General features: G+C 41.1%; 1 protein-coding gene across 2 annotated transcripts; it reads left to right on the forward strand.

The window, feature by feature from the left end:
• The first annotated feature begins 172 nt into the window (after window positions 1–172).
• INPP5K (inositol polyphosphate-5-phosphatase K) lies at window positions 173–16,795 on the forward strand. 2 transcript variants are annotated; one of them, XM_042830234.1, is made up of 13 exons: window positions 173–317; window positions 2,816–2,923; window positions 3,119–3,227; window positions 6,294–6,410; window positions 6,675–6,847; window positions 7,683–7,794; window positions 8,315–8,424; window positions 9,010–9,036; window positions 10,660–10,852; window positions 11,083–11,220; window positions 11,732–11,815; window positions 13,028–13,132; window positions 14,148–16,795. In XM_042830234.1, exons 1-13 carry the CDS (start codon window positions 265–267, stop codon window positions 14,244–14,246), a joined length of 1,428 nt encoding a protein of 475 aa, XP_042686168.1. In that variant the 5' UTR covers window positions 173–264; the 3' UTR covers window positions 14,247–16,795. The 2 variants fall into 2 exon arrangements, with proteins under 2 accessions (XP_042686168.1, XP_042686169.1); XM_042830235.1 differs by lacking the exon at window positions 9,010–9,036 and having other exon boundaries at window positions 174–317.
• The last annotated feature ends 794 nt before the right edge of the window (window positions 16,796–17,589 follow it).

A 17,589-nucleotide genomic window follows, 5' to 3' on the forward strand; every position in this document is an offset into this window, starting at 1 on the left:
GCTGTAGCGCTTACCCTCGTTGCAAAGCGTCCGCAAAGCGCCGTCAACGCGGCGGCGGTCCTCCCAGCCGCGTGGGGGCGCTCCCGCAAGCCGTGGCGCTGTCCCGGCCCCGCCCTTCCCCGTCACGCGGGCCAATAGGAGCCCAGAGGAGCGCTGAGGCAGCGGGGCGGCGGCTGAGGCCCCGCGCTGGGCCGGGGGAGGCCGGCAGCTTCCCAGTGCCCCTCGGAGTGCTTCCAGACCGGATCCCTGGCGGCGGCGACGGGCATGGAATCTGTGCAGCATTCTTCGACGCAGCGAGACGCTGTGAGAGAACTGAGGTGAGCGCTTTGGGTGGTGGGGAGGGGCGAGTATCCGAGTGCGGCTTTTCGGGAGAAAAGTAGTTAAGTCTTTACTTAATTACCTCAGAATTAGCGAATCGTGCTTCTTAACGGAGAGTTACAGGGCTTGGCGGGGGTATGCGGTCACATGAAATACAGCAGAAAAGCTGATTTGAAAAGGTTGGGAATGGAGAGGGCGGGGGGGGGGGTTGGGGGGTGGGGCGCGGTGAGCAGTGGGGGTCCGGGGCGGGAAGGCGGGAAAGCGGCGTGTGAGGGGCGCGGGGCTCGGCGCTGTGAGGACAGGGCGTGAGGAGAGCTCTGCCTTTCACTGCGTCTTGTTGGTGACTTGTGGCTAAAGAGAGCTTCTGCTGAAAGGGTATTTGAGTGGCTACCCGTGAGAGGAAAAATATTTCTAAAAACGGGGGAAAGAAACAACCCCGCAACCGTTTACTTGGAGGTGTTAAGACTCTCCCTAGCATAGCGTTTAGGCTAAAGAAAGCTGTGCTGTTGGATCGTTGCAGGAGTTGGGGACGATGCGTGCTGCCTTGGCTCCTTGCTCGTGCTCCAACAGCTCACGGGGCTTTGAGTGCTGCCTTCCCTGTGGGAAGGTCCGTGTGTGCTGTGTATGTGCTCACACAGCAGATACAGCCCTGGGGATGCTCACGGTTAATTGCCTCGCAGAGGTGCATGCAATCCTAACCGTACGTTTTTCCTGCGTGTGTAGTCCTGATCTACAACGAAAGTGAGTTTTCATATAAGGACGTACTTGAAACTTTTGCTATAGTCTTTCTCGTGTTCTTTAGTGGTTTCAAGCTCAAGGAGGGAATGTTTAGATTGGATGTCAGGGGAAGTTCTTCACAGAGAGAGAGTGGTGAGGTGCTGGAACAGAAGCCCAGAGAGGCTGTGGATGCCCCATCCCTGGAGGTGTTCAAGGCCAGATTGGATGGAGTCTTAGGCAGCCTCCACTGGTACCAGGTCTGGAGGATGGTGGCCCTGTGTGTGGCAGGGGGTTGGAACTTGATGATCCTTGGAGTCCCTTCCAACTGAAACCATTCTATGGTTCTGTGATTCTTATTCCTAGTGTGGATACTGGACGTTTTGAATTGAATTTCCACCTATAATGACTGGTGGCTGAAGCGTTAATTCAGCTTTGTTTCCTCAGATAATTATCTGAAGAAATTAATTGACAGAGTTCCCCAGAGGTACATCTCTTTGACAGCAGGATGAGGTCTGCAGCATTACTGACCTTTTTTTTTTTTTTTCCATGAGGAATTTGTTCTAGAATAGCTTTTGGCTGACTGCAGCATATAAAGAGAAACTGTTGTGGAGAGGAACTGTGGCTCATTGGCTCAGTGAGGGACGCGAGGTCTCTTCCACATATGCTGTGTGTCACCTCGAGTGGGAAGTCGAGCGGGACATAAAAATACTGCTCTAATAAGGGGTGTCATTTTGGGATTCATTATTTAACCTTCTAGCTGTGTTTGTAGGGTCCTTTAAGGCAGATGGTAAACGTCTTAGTGTGTGTGTATATATATATATATATATATGTATATATTTTTTTAAGGTTCATTTGTAGTGAAACTGATGGTAAAGTGAATTCCTTTTTAAAAGCTCTGATAATAAAAATTACCATCTTACTGAAAACAGAACCAGAATACGTGTGTTTTGGTGGTAGTTGAGAGGAGCAGCAAGTTTGCTTTTGGTTGGAAGTGTGTGCTTGATACTTGGAAGCTGGAGATTATGTTTGTACTAACCTGCTGGTGAAGGCACGTGATTGATTCAGAGCAACAATAAGTTCTTTTAAATCTTGAGCTTATAGAATTAACCACATTAAATCTACTAGGGGGAAACAATTCGGTGTGTGAGGTAGGATGTGGCTGCAGCTTTTGTAACAAGCCTTTGATTGTGGTGATAGTGCGACAGTGCCACATCTGCATTTCTCCTCCTGCACGAGAAGAATGCAGAATTTCACATGAGCGAAAGCTTGATCTGAAAGACCCTTAGCCTTCTGCCTCCTTTACAGCGAGGATCTGAATGGGCTGGAGCTTCAGAGCTTAATTACTTTCTCTTGAGCAAATGGCATCCTTTGGTAGCGAAGATGCATTTCAGGACTCAGCAGCCCTTTCCCTGCATGATTTAGAAAGCCTGCACCCCTTCCGCAGCCGTTCCGCGAGTGTCAGCAGCGCAGGGTCCAGCGGCCGCCTGCAGCTGCGGCAGCGTGTGGCCCAGCTGATGGCTTGTGTAGAGGACATCAGCTCCGATGACGAGGTGCACGAAGAAGTGTCTCGCACTCTAGATGAAGCTTTCCTTATCTGGGGGAAAAAAATGAAGGACAAGTGGCGAGAATTCAGGTTACGTTCCCTCCAGTTGGTTGTCTTGGCGTTTTTCAGCTTTGTGTCGGTTTGAATGCTGGTTAATAAATACAGTTCTCTATCAGTAGAAATTCTGTTTGCATTTCAGTTTTAGCACTGGTTTTCTGTGATGTTGTTTGTTTGTAGACTACATTTAGTGACCTGGAATGTGGGCACAGCTTCTCCACCTCCTGATGTCAGCAGTTTACTTCAGCTCGATTCCCTGAGCCCAGCTATGGATATGTATGTTATAGGGTAAGTAAATGTTAAAGTAATGTTAACTTACGTTGTGAGTTTACTGCAAAATTGACTTTCTGCAGTAGAGTCACTGACTTAGAAGAGAGATGCTTTGTTGGCACCAAGAGCATGTTCATTTTGATGTGTGTGTTAGCCAGAATTCAGCATGTTGTAAAGAAGTCAGTGCAGAAAAAGTAATCTTGATGTATTCAGCTTACAGGAAGTGAACTCGAAAATCACAAATTTTCTGTCTGACTTGGCATTTGATGATCCGTGGAGCATTTTCTTCATGTCTGTGCTGTCTCCACTGGGATATATCAAGGTAATTCTTTATGTCTCTTAACTGTTGCAGCAGTGAAAGAAAATGTTTTCCCTGGTTTCATTTACTCTATTTTTTTCCCCCTCAAATTCATTCTTATCCATAAAAGATAAGTTGATGGTGTCTTTTGCAGGTATCAGTCATATCTGTAGGTGAATGTTGGAAATGTTTCTCTGACAGACTCTCATGTTTTTCTGGTTTATTGATAAAGGCATTTAAAAAAGGTCTCTATTAGTAATAATCATGTCTCTAATTTTAGCAGCGAAAATTGGGCTTAGTTCTTCATTTCTCATTTGGAACAGTTGGGCAGCTTTGATGCTTTTGCAGGTCAGCTGTTCGAATACACTGGCAATGTCCAGTTTAATTGCTGTCGAAGCATGTGATGAGTAGAAAAACATCATAATCAGGGGGCTGGAGCAGCTCCCCTATGAGGACAGGCTGAGGGAGTTGGGCTTGTTCAGCCTGGAGAAGAGAAGGCTGCGGGGTGACCTCATTGCAGCCTATCAATACCTGAAGGGAACCTACAGCCAGGAGGGGAGTAAACTCTTCAAAAGGGCTGACAACAGCAGGACTAGGGGAAATGGATCCAAGTTGAGGGAGGGAAGATTGAGGTTGGATGTTAGGGGGAAGTTCTATACAATGAGAGTGGTTAGGCCCTGGAACGGGCTGCCCAGGGAGGTTGTGGATGCCCCGTCCTTGGATGTGTTTAAGGCCAGGTTGGACGGGGTCCTGGGCAACCTGATCTGAATGTGTGTGTTTGGTGGCCCTGCTAGGCAGGGGGGTTGGAACTACATGATCCTTGAGGTCCCTTCCAACCCGGGTGATTCTGTGATTCTGTGATAATATGTTCTCAAGGGGCAGAGAAGTGAAGATTGCTTACAATCACATGAATTGTAAGCATACAATCAACAGCATTTTTCTTGTGGCCACAACATCTCTCTCTCTCTTATTTGTAGTATTTTTGTTGATCTGTGCAATACTGGGGAAGTGTGTTGTGATGCTTCTGATGTATTCTGCTTAATACCTGCTTTCACTATAAGTATCCCAAGCAGTGGCAGTGATTTTCATTAAGATTGGTAAGGTTTCTTCTTTTTCTTTTTTCCCCCAACTTCTTTGCAGGTGAGAATTGATTGCAAATAAGTAGAAACAGGATTTTAACAAGAATATAGATTATTCTGAAGGCTTTACTTCAACTGATGATATCATGTGGTAGTTTAAATAGCAAGATTTTGTGATAGAACATGGGGCATAAGATCAGCTAAAATGCTGGTGTTTGAGCTATGTGAACAGTAAGTGTAGGAGGATATCCTGAATATCTCTAATAAATAGAGATCAAAACCCTTTGAATGGTTTACTGGTTTTCTAAATCAAGCATTATTTTAGAGTGATTTTGCTGAGATTATTATATTATCTGCACGCTAATCAGACTCAGTAGTTACTCAAATCTTTTAACTCTAATTAAACAAAACAAAGGACCCATTGGGAATTAGAAAAAGAAAAGAAAGCACAGTTCATTGCAGCATAAGTCACTGCTGATAACCTTTCAGAAGCTGGCTGCAGGCTGACGTTCAGGCCCTGTGTACAGTTGAATAGAATTCCCAGTGGCATGCGTGGTTGGTTTTGAATTTTAATTTGTGAATGCAGCACTCTGGACACACTAATGCTGCCACCTAATGGCTTTCAGCAGGACAGGATTAGCCCTAATAATGAGGTGAGCTAGGTCATGGACATGGCTCCCGTGTTACTGGCAGGCCAGTTGGAAACCAAACAGGGGGGTAGGAGAGCTTATGCAGGACTCATCTGGAAGTGGGCTGATTTAGAGGGGGGTGGTTACCTGTTCTGTGATGGTCTGTTGGTCCTGAGGAGTGTTTGGGGACAAATATAGCAAAGAAACACTGAGCTTTGGAAAACAGATGGAGCTGAGCTTGTGGACAAGACCTCTCCTTGAAAGGGGCTGAAAGATTTTGTGTCTCATGCATGTAATTATGTAAAGGCAAAGAGTGCTTATACCTTATGTCTGATATTTCTGCTACCTAGTAACTGTGATTCATCATTTCAGTATTTATGGTTAGTATTTCATTGGGTTCAAGGACAATGCAAATGGTAGCATGTGTTCAGAAGTCATTGAGCAGCATAGATGAGGAGGCACAGAATGAAGGGACTCTGTAGTAAATTTTAGATCCAGTTGGTGCACTTCTCCTGAAGTTCTGTCGTTGGTCTTAAGATCAGTTTGTAGGTAATGTAGTCTTTCCCTAAGTTCAGCCAATACAAAATTGAAGTGCAATTAATAAATTTCAGTGCCTTTTAGTTTCAATTGTATGGTTATCATTAAAGCAAATACTTAAACGGAGTTCTGTGTCTCCTGCCAGGAATATCATACAGCTCAAGTTTATAAATTTTTAATGGTCAGCTCCATTTGACTGCCTTCACCAAAAAAAACCCACAAAGCAAGCAAACAAAAAAGGCAACCATACCTCTAGTTTAAAGCTGAAATAACAGCTGCTAGTTGAGCATCTTTGCTTTGGAAGTGTTCAGTGAATTCTTTTCTTCAGGCCATTGCATGCAAGATTTAACACTCTGTACACTCAGAGTTTTTGTGGATGCCTAGAAGTTACTGCTGTGCCTTCTGGGTATTTCAATGGCATTTAACAACTTTCTTCTCCTGGAGGACTTGCAGGTGTGCACTGTTAAGATCACGGGTGAAAAGAGAAGGATTTGTTTGTGTTAATGAACGGGATGAGTAAAGAGGGAGAGAGGAGGTGGTGGGGCAGTCTTTAGAAATGTATGGGCAAATAGTGGTTGGAGTTCAACTTCAAATTTGCTGTATAACACACTAAGGCTAAGTGAGAGATTGATCAGAAGTTGTTTATGACAGTCTACCATAAGAATGTGTGCTTCACAGCAGTGAAATGCATCTCCCTGTACAGCATCACAGTGCCATGGCCAGGCTTGGTGCGAGGGCCGCACGACTTCTGCTCTGGTGTGCTTTGCCTAACAGCTCTAGGAAGTACATCCAAAGAGTTTCAAACACCTCTGGGAAATGAAATGACCATTTTGTATCTTCCACAGCTCTCCTCCGTCCGCATGCAGGGATTGCTGCTGCTGGTCTTTGTGAAGCATGCCCATCTTCCTTTCGTACGGGACGTTCACACCCACTACACGCGCACGGGCCTGTATGGATACTGGGTAAAGAAATACTCACTGTTTAATTTCACTGATTCCTTATGGTGCTTCGTACCTCTGAATGGCTTGGCGGTTCGAAGCTGGTGTTCAGCACAGACCATAATATTTCGCCAGTTTATTACTGACACACAACAACTTATGCAGAAAGAAATTGTATTCATTTAAATCGAAATAGCGGGATTTGAGATTTTACACGTGGAGTTAACAGTTGTGTTTGCAGGTGCTGACTGTAGATTTGGACAGCGTTGTTGATCTTCTGTGTTCCAGGGGAACAAAGGAGGAGTCACCATCCGGATGTCCCTCTATGGACGTACAGTTTGTTTCATAAACTGCCATCTGCCAGCACACATGGAGAACACAGAGCAGCGGCTGGATGACTTTGAAAAGATTCTGGAAATGCAGTTTGAAGAAGAGAATATTCCAAGTACATTGGATCACGAGTGAGTCGCTCTGACAGTATTCTGTCTGTGTTGTATTCATCTCTTAAAAGTGCCTTTGTAGGTTTAGCAATTTAATTATTAATGAGTTCACTAAAATCAGGTAAACATGCATGAAACAGGAGTTTAAAAATCATTAGTTCTCCTCTCCCAGTATGTTCTGCTTCATTCTCTTGATGGTGCCTGTGGGCAGGTTTCATAACACCTCGTTTCATCGTGTAAGAAAGTACAAATGTTAAATTGCAGTTTTGTTTCTGTGACATCGAATGTGGAATCCCAGCCCCTGGGTGAAACAATAGCAGTGGGGATTTCCTAAGAGGTCTTTGTTTATTTGAATTGACACCTTTCCTGTTGTCTGAAGCTTTGCTCTTGGTACGCTGCAGTGCTACATAGTAACTGCTTTCCTTCCTAATAGCTACAGAACACCTGCTTTGTACCCCTGCTTTCCCAAGGTGCTCCAGATTAACGTTGCCAAGCAGTAAACAGGTCACGAATTTTGTTACTTATTTTACTTACTGTGAAAATTGAATTCTAAATCTGTTTCTAATAGATACGTAAGTCATTAGGGTGCTTGGGATAAGGTAATACGTGGGCAGTATTGAGCAAGCAGCAGGAATGCAAAGAGCTTAATTGGCTGTTCCAGTTCCTTTGAATTTCTTGTTTAGCAGGCTGTACCTCTGGAAGCTTATCTATAACTTAATGTTTGTGTTTGTGCTGTTCAGGTTAAGTAATCTTAAGTGATTAGAGCACCTAATTAGCATTATGGTTTATGTCCTATTGAATTCTTCCCTTAGTTAATGAATTCCTACAGACCTGCTGTGGTTGTTTGCTTGTTTAGTGTTCTCTTCTGGTTTGGAGATCTCAACTTCCGAATAGCAGATTATGGCATTCATTTTGTGCGAGAATCGATAAACAGCAAGCGATACAATCTGCTGTGGGAGAAGGACCAGGTATGCTCCTTAATTGCTGTGTTCTTATTACTGTGGTTAAATGGATACAAATGCAATGCAGTCATTAACGTTAGCTCTCGAGTTTCTAATTTCTATTCAAAAAGACAAATTCTGAGTAGTCCTGAAGTGGAACAGCTGAACCACCGGTTCATTCTCAGTTGTAAGCCTCAATTAACTGCAAACTTTTTATGCTTCTAATTTCCTACTCCTAATTTCCTGTTTGGCTGAGGTTTTTTCCTTATCTTCACAGCCTGTAAATTGTTCTTCACATTAATTTCTCCTTTCTTCTGCTCCCAAGAGTTATCTTTAAAAGACTCTTATTCTGGAATGAATTAGAAACTTTTAAACAGATCGTGTCAAGACTTCTGGCAGTAACAAATGGACGCTTCTGAATTTACTTTTCCAAGTGTGATGTACTGACTGAGATGTTCAGTTCTTGGAAAATGCTTTCTCAGGACCTTTTCAAATAACCTTTTGGGCTCTGATTTTTAACCATAACTTTAAAATTTTATTTCTGCAGTTAAATATGGCAAAAAAGAAGGAAGCATTTCTTCAGGAATTCATAGAGGGTCCTCTGCAGTTTAAACCCACCTACAAGTTTGACCTTCATTCGGATGTGTACGATACAAGGTAAAGCACACAAAGATGTGTTCAGGCATGGAGTATTAGAATGAATAAAGAGCTTTGGTCACAACAACCATGCTAAGCAAGCCTGAATTTCCGGAGTTTGCTGATTATGTGAAGCTATGAGCTTCTGTTCTGTTTGGCTCAACATGTGGGCAAATGTGAAATGTTTCTGAAGAAGCCTAAATCTGCTGATCACATAAGGGAAGCAGGAGTGAATCCTTTTCAGAAAGACTAGATGAACAGGGCAAACTGCTACTCGGTTATGCAGTTTTTGTTTTCTTGAGTGTTAAAAGCACCCTTAGGTTATTAAAAAAAAAAAAAAAAAAAAAAAAGAAAAGCAAAAGGGGAAGAATAATAATCTGCAGGTTTTTTTTTCCTTCCCTGCTTAAGCATTTCACTCATTACTGCTGGCATTTGAAAATTAGTGTAAATGTGTCTTTACAAATAATTTTAAGGTGTGAAATGGATTATTTTAAGTTTCCATAGTACTAATATTTGTTGTGAGATATTAGTCTCGTGTTTCAACAGAAGGATAAGTTCCTGTCCAAACAGAGATTTTCTTGTACTGACGTATTTCTTTATTTCCAGAGAGCAGAAGTCCCTGTTTTGGTTTAAGTAAGAAGATAACCTTCTGGATTTCATAGATTTGTAAATATTTCAGAATCAAAACAACGCTCCTTCTGAGCTTTTGATTTGATTTTTATGAAATATTTGAAAATCAGATGACAGCTGATTTTCTGCAGGGATTTTCTGAGCCTGTCTGAAAGCCGTAGTGTTGTCTGCTCTGCTGCTGCCTGTAACCTTGGGAATTCACTCATTTGGACCCAAAGACATTTTGTGAAGAGATATAATGGAACCAGAAATAAATTCAGACAACAAAAAACACTCATAGAAATCCAAACCTGGAAATTCTAAGAGTGATTCACAGCCAGATCCCTGTGTTAGTTTATTTGAGGAAGAAGAAGAATGCTTATGCGTGCTGTGTGAGAGCTGGTCACTTGTCTCTTTTCAGCATCACTGAGAAATGTGCTCTATATGAAGCACACGATATTTTGTTATCTTCCATACTTTCTCAGTGTGGATGTTGAGTTTTTCTTTCCCTCCTAAAGTGCCATTTTTCTCTAACACAGTGTGTGTGTTAACTTGAGCTGTTCTTCTGGTATTTTCTTGCACAGCAGAGCAGACAAATGGCATCTCATAAAGATTTCTGTCGGTTTATTGAATTACTGACATGACTGGGTACAGCCCCTCACTTATTTAAGATCTTACCACCTTTTTAAAGGTGAATTTGACTTCTTATATGAGAAAGGCTTTAAAAATAAAAAAGTGTGTTGAATATTGAACCAGATGTTATTTTCACGTTATGATGATTCTGATATTTGAAGATATTAAACTGACAGTTGTCCTTACACATCCTGCTCATTAACTCTTACAATTCAATCCAGCCCATTCTAATTCCTCTTCCATAGGGTATGATCTTTTCTCCATTTCAATTTGAAGTGATACATCCATACAGAGAGGTGCTGTTAAGGCTTCCACTACAGAGAGAACCACGAAAGGCTCATGTCTTCTGTTGTTATTGATATGGTATAAAAGGAAACTCTGAATTATGATTGCAGTTTGATGTATATTGCAGTTACAGACACAGTTTTATTAGTTATGGGATCTTTCCAGCTTCTTGTAATGGGACAGCAGTAGCTTGGAGATCTGAAATACTGTCTGGTACAGGTGTACCATACTACAGTCACATATGATTAATGTCAGGTACCTAAAACTTGTCCAGTTCTAGTTTTCAGTTGTTCTCAACAATTCTGAATAATTTCAAATATAGTTCAGACCCTACATCTTTAAAGTTGTGTCCTTTTCTTCAGAATGGCTGCATAGCTGAACCTTATGGCAGTCATTGTATCATCTCAGTGTTCTTGCATGTTCTCAGGGAGTCTCTTAGGAGAAAGTATCATTTCCCATATGAAGCTGACTAACCCGTTGGAATGCACTTCTCCCCTTCATTTTACTCCTCTCGTAATCCTGTGAACCTTATCTCCTGTACGTGGAGTTGCATTCAAATTAAAGAATTGTTAGTTGTAAAGCATGTTGAACAGAGCTGTAAAATGAAGCCTGGACATGATTGCCTCCTTATATTAATACTCATCTGACAGCCTTTCCAGCTATGAGTAGATTTAGCTTTTGGCAGCTGCTTTTTCTTCTCATTTCACTTTTGTACTCTCATTTCTGCAGTGAGAAGAAAAGAAAGCCAGCGTGGACTGATAGAATTCTTTGGAGAGTGAAAAGTCTCTGCCAGCGTGCGTTGAAAGAAGATGATTTCTCTGAAGAAGAGCAGACCATTTCTGTTACATTGAATAACTATATCAGTCACATGAGCTATGGCATCAGCGATCACAAACCTGTTACAGGAACTTTTGGGCTGGAGGTGCTGTCTCTTTTGTTTGTTTTTTAAAGTTTAAATCTTACCTACAAAAGCTGTTTTCCTACACTTTGCAAGGCCTAGTCTCTGCAATTAAAGTGAAGGCAGCAAATTGCTATCAGGCTATTCCTGTTCAGTTAAGAGTATCACAGCAAATGTTACAGAGAATAACTTGAATGGAATGACTGAAAGGCAGACAGGACTTGGCTGACTGTAAATTTGGTTTTCTTGTCTAGTTGAAGCCTCTTCTATCAGATCCTTTGGTCACACTGAGTCCTGAGGGTGAGTGGAGTGCAGAACACGATGTTCTCATCAGCTATTCTGCAGTGCCTGGATTCCCAAGCAGTGCTTGGGACTGGATTGGACTCTTCAAGGTAATGTTACAGCAGCGTGACCCTCTAATGAAGATGGTGAATATGGAGGAAGAAGTTGATAATCTTTTGGCACAGGACACTGTGGAAAACTCTCAAAATAATAGTCATGTGTCCTTAATTGCTGATAGCTCTGTAAGCGAGCGTTTGGTTGCCTATCCAGATGAATGTGGACTTTTTCCCACTCTTTCAATTATCTACTAAGATAATGTGGGTTTTGATTAAGTAATGGTTGACAAAAACTGTAAGGAAGAATTGCTCTCTCCTGGTGCCTGAAGTTTAAAAGATTTCTACAGGAGAGAAGGAAGTGTCAGTGAAAGTGTGAGAACAGACAGTCCACATCTTTTCATAAACTAAAGACCTCTGCATACCCCAGAAATGTTTTGGTCTTAAAAGCAAAGTGTTCTAACTGCTCCAGTGAAGCAATAGATCTGTATCTTGCATCTTGGAGTTTCCCATGCAGTCTGTTTTGTGACTCCTTCAGAGGGCTGATGGTTTGTGTCTTCCTTCACAGGTGACTTTCAGGCATGCGAATGACTACGTTACTTATGCTTGGGTAGAAGATGATGAAATTTCTTCTAACGAAGACAGTAAACAAGTAATTACATCTCTTTCTAATGCAGTTCCTTTCAGAGGAGTGTTCAAGGCTCTTTTTGTTCCATATCCCCTTCATCAGCATTTTCTTCTCTTCCTTTCCAGTCAAACATACGAAGTTACTGTTTAAAATACCTCTTATTTCTTTGTAATAGTTAGGTAGTCCAGCATCTGTTCTCAGATCTGCTCTTAGTGTTTACAGTAACTGATGAAAATAATTATCTGCGGTAGCTTTTAATTATATTGCATCCTACTGTCATGCCATATTTTGATCTATTTCTCCCACTGAAACAAGTAACTGACCTTTTTTTCATGTGATTTTTCAAAGCTTCTTAAAGGTCTTAAATACTTACCATGTGATATTTTTTATTACCATGTTAAGTACCTAATTCAGCGGACACAAGTAGTTGCAGGTATCTAACAGAGCTACAGATCAGTGTCTCTTAGACTTCTCTTCATTTTGGCTTCTGAGTGCTTTGGCCCCTGTTAAGAACTTCTGTCTGTTATGTAGCTTTCTAGTTACGATTCCATTAAGTGATTTAAAAAGTGAGTAGTAAACAAGCACCCAAATGTATCTGGAGTACAAATGACCTGTTTCCACTGGTACTTTTCCACATAAACAGGAATTTAACTTTTGAGGCACAGTCAGCCTCCAATAACGGAAAGCAGTTATTTCTCACCAGAGGTTGCATAAGTTAACAATCAAGTTTTGAATAAGAACCCAAATTGAATTTGTATTTGAATCAGTGTTCTGACTCTCAAAATTTCTCTCATCTTGCTTTCACATTACTGAGCTTATAAATCTGAGCACTGTAAATGTTATGTTAGCAGAACACCGTGGGCTGCAGTTCAGGAACCACAAGTCTTTAGGGAACTACGAGCTGAGATGGTGCATTGCTCTTGTTCATGTAACCCTCATTGCCACAGGGAGGCAGGTCACCTCCTTCAGTGCTGCTTATATGGCTTTGCCCCTTCTCTTACAACAACTCTTGCCTTTCTCCTTTCTTGCAGAGCCAAGGCAGCTTGCTAACATGGTGAAGGATATTCCCTTCCTTTCAAATGGTTTCAGAGTTATTTGTCCTTTTTAGCTTATGTTTAAAAATTTGCTTATCAACACTAAAATTTTACTGTGTCCTGAAAAGCAGAGACTGCTTTTTTGAAAGTTGCTTTCTCTGTGGCAATTTCACGTTGCCTCTATTCTTATTCTTGTTGACAGGTTTACATGAGTGCTGCAGAAATACCTGATGTGGGAGGAGAATTTTTGCTTTGTTATTACAGCAATAATTTGCAGTCGATAGTTGGTATCAGCCAGCCTTTTCAGGTAATATATTGGGAAGCTTTGATTAACTGTGATTGGAATTCTTATTTCTTTTGCTTTCTGTACATCTGGACATAGATGTGTACAGCTGCTTAACATAGAGGAATGGCAGCAGCAGTAATTGCAAAAAGCTATAATGGAAATGTAATAAGACAGCTTTCTCAGCTTTCAGTTTTTGGAACTTGAGGCTCTGTCAGTTAAATGTAAAGATGAGAGCTCATCTCAGTGCTGCCGAGTTTCTGACAGACCACAAGTGAACTCCTTGTGCTGCTTTCTGTGGCAGACTTGTACAGATGTGCTTCCTGTGCCACTTAAAGCTGGGGAGGGCAGGACAGTTGGAAGTCAGGTTATTTATTAAACAGGACTTGTTTTATTTTTGAAAGGATGATTTGACCTTAATAGAATAAATGAAGTGGTCAATCATTGTTTCTTCTAAGCGAGCCAAAATTTTGCTTCTACTCTTTGCCAAAATTGTTTTGTGTGTGCACAATTTCCCATGCTGCTGGGGCTGTGCTGATGTGTCATACGATGGTTGAAATGGAAGTTGTGCATTGTTGCTGGATGAAGCAGATTGAGAAGGCTGTGACACTGTGCCCCAAAGGGATATACTAATGAAAGCTGCTGGGCTGGCTGGTAAATCTCAGGGTTGCTGTTCATGTTTTATTCTATATACTGGTAAAAAACTTTAGAGAGTCTGGTGTTTCAGCGTCTCTGAGCTGAAGAACTGCTGCAGACTATAGCATGGTTGTGGACATACGTGGACCATATTAGAAGCACACCATATTAGAAACTAAATCATTTAGGTTGCCTTTCCTTTTTCGTGATTCTTAATGTTTTTATATCTTAAATGAGTTTCTTCACTACCTTTTTTTAAGTTTTGTAATTTCTGCCTACGTGCATCACTTCTGGTTATCTTAGTTTCTAGCAGGTATGTAGGATGTGTTATGTGATAACATATTGATGTTCAGAAACACTGTGTTGTTCTGTGCTCTTGTTCTAACTGTTGTTTTTCTTCTAGATTCAGCCAAACAGAACATTAATAGGAAAGGATCCAGCCCAGGAAGAGAATGCTTGGATGCAAAAACCTGACAATCTAGAACCTCACAATGAGTTCTGAAGTCAGAAGGGACATTTAATAGTCCTGATTCAGGAGTCAGATGATTCTTAATGTCTTAATGATTATAAGCTTTTACTCTTAGAAGATGGAGTAATACAGTGCAAGTGAGACAGGTAGGGCTGTTTGGAAACTGAATAAGCTCATAGAAGAAAATTAATTGTGGATGCAGATATTTTTACTGTTACAGTGAAAGTAACTCTTGCAGTGAATAGGAATTGTACAAATAGCACCCAGTGAATGCTGTGTGATTTGAGATGTTTTTAATCCAATGCTTATCCTAAGCAGGCTGCATTCTGTTATAAGTTTTTAGGCCTATTTTTATTTTTGTAGAGGATATTTTATTTACAATATAATATATTCCCTAAGCTATAACTGCTTAATCACTGATTTCCAATTTTTAAGTTGAAAATGAAGTTATTTAAAAGTTATTTATTAGATATGGCTAGCTAGTTTATTTTAAATTTTTATTTGACTTTTAAATGTAAACTAATTACCTTTTGGGAAACACGTGGTAACAAGTCATGCAACTCAATATTTGGAGGATGTACGTTTTCCTTCTGTAGCAGATCCCTCTTCTTTATACCTTATTGATACCTTATCAATTTGATTTTTCCAGCTTGAGACCAATTTATCAAAACACACCTTTTGTGTGGGTTTGTGAGGGGGCAGTTCTTCTTTTACAAAATAATTCAACAATTTGCCTGTTCCTTTCCTCCCTCTGATTTAAGAAGGTCATGTAGAAGAACTTTTATAGTTGTCCCTGCCTCAGGGTTAGCAGGTTCCCAAAATTTCCGAAAGAAATTGCTTCAGTTGAGAAATGCTGTAGCAAAGGTGAGCAGATCACAGTTTGTGAAGCATTTGTTGGCAGAGCTGCTGAACATCACACTACCCTGACTCTTCTCTGCTGTCACAGTTAGAAAGCTGAAGTCGTATTTTGGTTCTGCCCTGCTAATACTGTGACACACTGCTGCTGCAACACTGCAGGGCTTACACAAAAGGCAAATTTCAGTGGAGTGAATTCTTCCTTATGGCATAATCTGTGCTGACAAAAAATTGTTAAACTCCAAATGGTAGCAGTCAGGCTGCAAAATTGGTTTTCTTATTGGTGCTTAGACGTGAATGTATCCTGTGCACTTAAGGGTGGAAACAGAATGAAAAAGACCGAGTGCTGTTAAGAACCTGAAAAGCAGTTTGTGTTTGTTGATGAGGAAATAGGGATCTTGGGGAAGGATAGAAGGCACACCAACATTCCTCAGAATCTCAGAGCACTTGTTAGTCTCACATTTTCTTGGTATGCAGCTTTCAGCTGCTGTGCATGGTAAGTACAGGTAGCTGCTAATCACTGTCTTGTTGGTTATGGGTGGAAAAGGAAATTCAGTTCAAATGGAACAGTGAAGCAAAGGATGCTGGTGTGTTTTGTGGAGTACTGCTTCAGAACTGAATGGATTCTATTTTATGCTCTTTCTTAAAAAGTCTTAGCTCTTTTTGTTAGGATTCTTTTTGAGAGAGAAAATGAATACCTTGATGTGAAAATGCTTTTGCAATTGCTTCTGTTATTCACTGTCTGAAATCTGCTGTCCCAGAGTCTGTGTGCTTTGGGAGCTGGAAGATGAGTAAACAAGTGAGATTGCTGTAGTTTGGGGATTAAGAGCACCTAGCCTCTGTAAATTTTAGTTGCACCTCTGTGTAATGCTTGGTATTGGGAACTATTTCCAGTTGTAATGAGCAGGGCAGGTTCAGAAGATACAGTGTTGATTGCATGGATTAAAACTGCCTTGAGGTTTACAGTTTGTACATTCCTGTTACACTTTGGAACAATGTTAGAAACCGTTTTCACGTTTGTAGCAGATCTAAAAGAATTTGTTTTGCACTAAATTCTGCAAATCCGTGACTTTTCATGGCAATTACAGCATCAGACAAATCCCTGCTGAAGTGCAATTGATGCAGGTTTGGGTTGATACTCTGCTTCTGATTTTTTTGCTTGCGTAACCATAATACTGAGATCTATGCAAGGAGAACCCCGTGGAGAGCTCAAAGAGCTGTGATCTTTGAATTCCAGACCACAGCTGGTGATTTATTGCGGACTAAGATCCACTTTCTTCTAATCAGGGTGCATCTGCCATTCACGAGCAGCGCGGAGGCGGAGCCGTGCAGCCGCTTTACACGGGCGAGAAACTCAAGCTCCTTAATGTTGTATGAGAGCTGGTAACTCTCAGTCACTGGAGAGAGAAGCTGCATTTTGTAAACTAATCCTTTGCACCACAGGACTTGACTGAAAATGCCCTCAGCTGCTGTGATTGAATCTTCTTGTGTGTCGTAGGATGCTGCACAGAGCGCTCACTTCTTTCTTAAGTGTTGTGCACACTTACTGCTGTTACCTATGGTAGCTTTTCTGATTATTCCATGACCTGTAATGATGCAATTTCTAGCAAAATTTACCTTTTTTTTTAAAAGCACCTTTGATTGGATGTTATGACCACTGGAAATGTTTTTATACTCGTGTTTTCTTTTCATGTACGACTAAAATAAATCCTGGCAGTGAAATGTTCTACGCGGCCTCAATTAATTTGAGAACAAGGTCATTGGTTTGGGTGGGGAGAATGAATTCTATGCGTGGTGGTCTTTCTCCAAGATATTTTGGTGATGTTTAATGTTCGTGCACAGTAGTACTTCAGTAATACATCCTGTAGGGCTTTGGACTGAAAAAGGCCAAAGACAAATACTGTCGTTGTTTGTGTGAGTGCAACTCGTGATTATAGCTATGGATTTATGCTTGCACATACAGATACTGGAAACAGTTTTGGTCTTCTAATGGGAGGCAGCGAAATATGGAGTTGTTGAAAGCAAGCTGCATGTTTGTTTCCACAGTTTCTCTTAGTGTATGGTCTCATGGAAGAGGCCAGTGGGGAGGAGTGGAATGAAAGATAGTTGAGAATGGCACAGTGAAAGACAGAAATTAAAGTGCGGTTTTGCTGGGGAGGAACAAAGAAAAGAAGGAATTGATTACAGTTGCTTCTCATGAAGCATTCTTAGATCTATTACAGCTCACTGCTTTGTTCCCTGAGGTTTTGATTGCTGAGGTTTTGATATTTTCCTTGTAAAAACTCTCAAACCACTTCAATTGCTGTTTTAACTCTTAGGAATGGATCCTTCTAAATTGACTTATTCACAGGTTGTGTAATTTCAGACTTTAGTCTCTGTAAGAGGTCTGGTATATTATTCTTCATATTTCAACATCGGTGTTTTTAACGTAAAATTACTATCAAATAATTTCCATCCAAGGATAACATTTCATAGCTCCTTGCTGGGAGAATTTATTTGAATTAAAATAGGAAATATGTCT

The sequence above is a fragment of the Centrocercus urophasianus genome, unplaced genomic scaffold (assembly GCF_019232065.1).
Source record: "Centrocercus urophasianus isolate 14NV4802_14NV808 unplaced genomic scaffold, USGS_Curo_1.0 seq_33, whole genome shotgun sequence".
Taxonomy (NCBI): domain Eukaryota; kingdom Metazoa; phylum Chordata; class Aves; order Galliformes; family Phasianidae; genus Centrocercus; species Centrocercus urophasianus.

Bases quoted from the DNA above. Each gene is read 5' to 3' on its own strand.
- INPP5K (XM_042830234.1), top strand. From the start codon at position 265: ATGGAATCTGTGCAGCATTCTTCGACGCAGCGAGACGCTGTGAGAGAA. The intron at 10,853-11,082 runs GTGCTGTCTCTT...TTTCTTGTCTAG, and splicing joins CAGGAACTTTTGGGCTGGAG to TTGAAGCCTCTTCTATCAGA. The intron at 11,816-13,027 runs GTAATTACATCT...TCTTGTTGACAG, and splicing joins CTAACGAAGACAGTAAACAA to GTTTACATGAGTGCTGCAGA.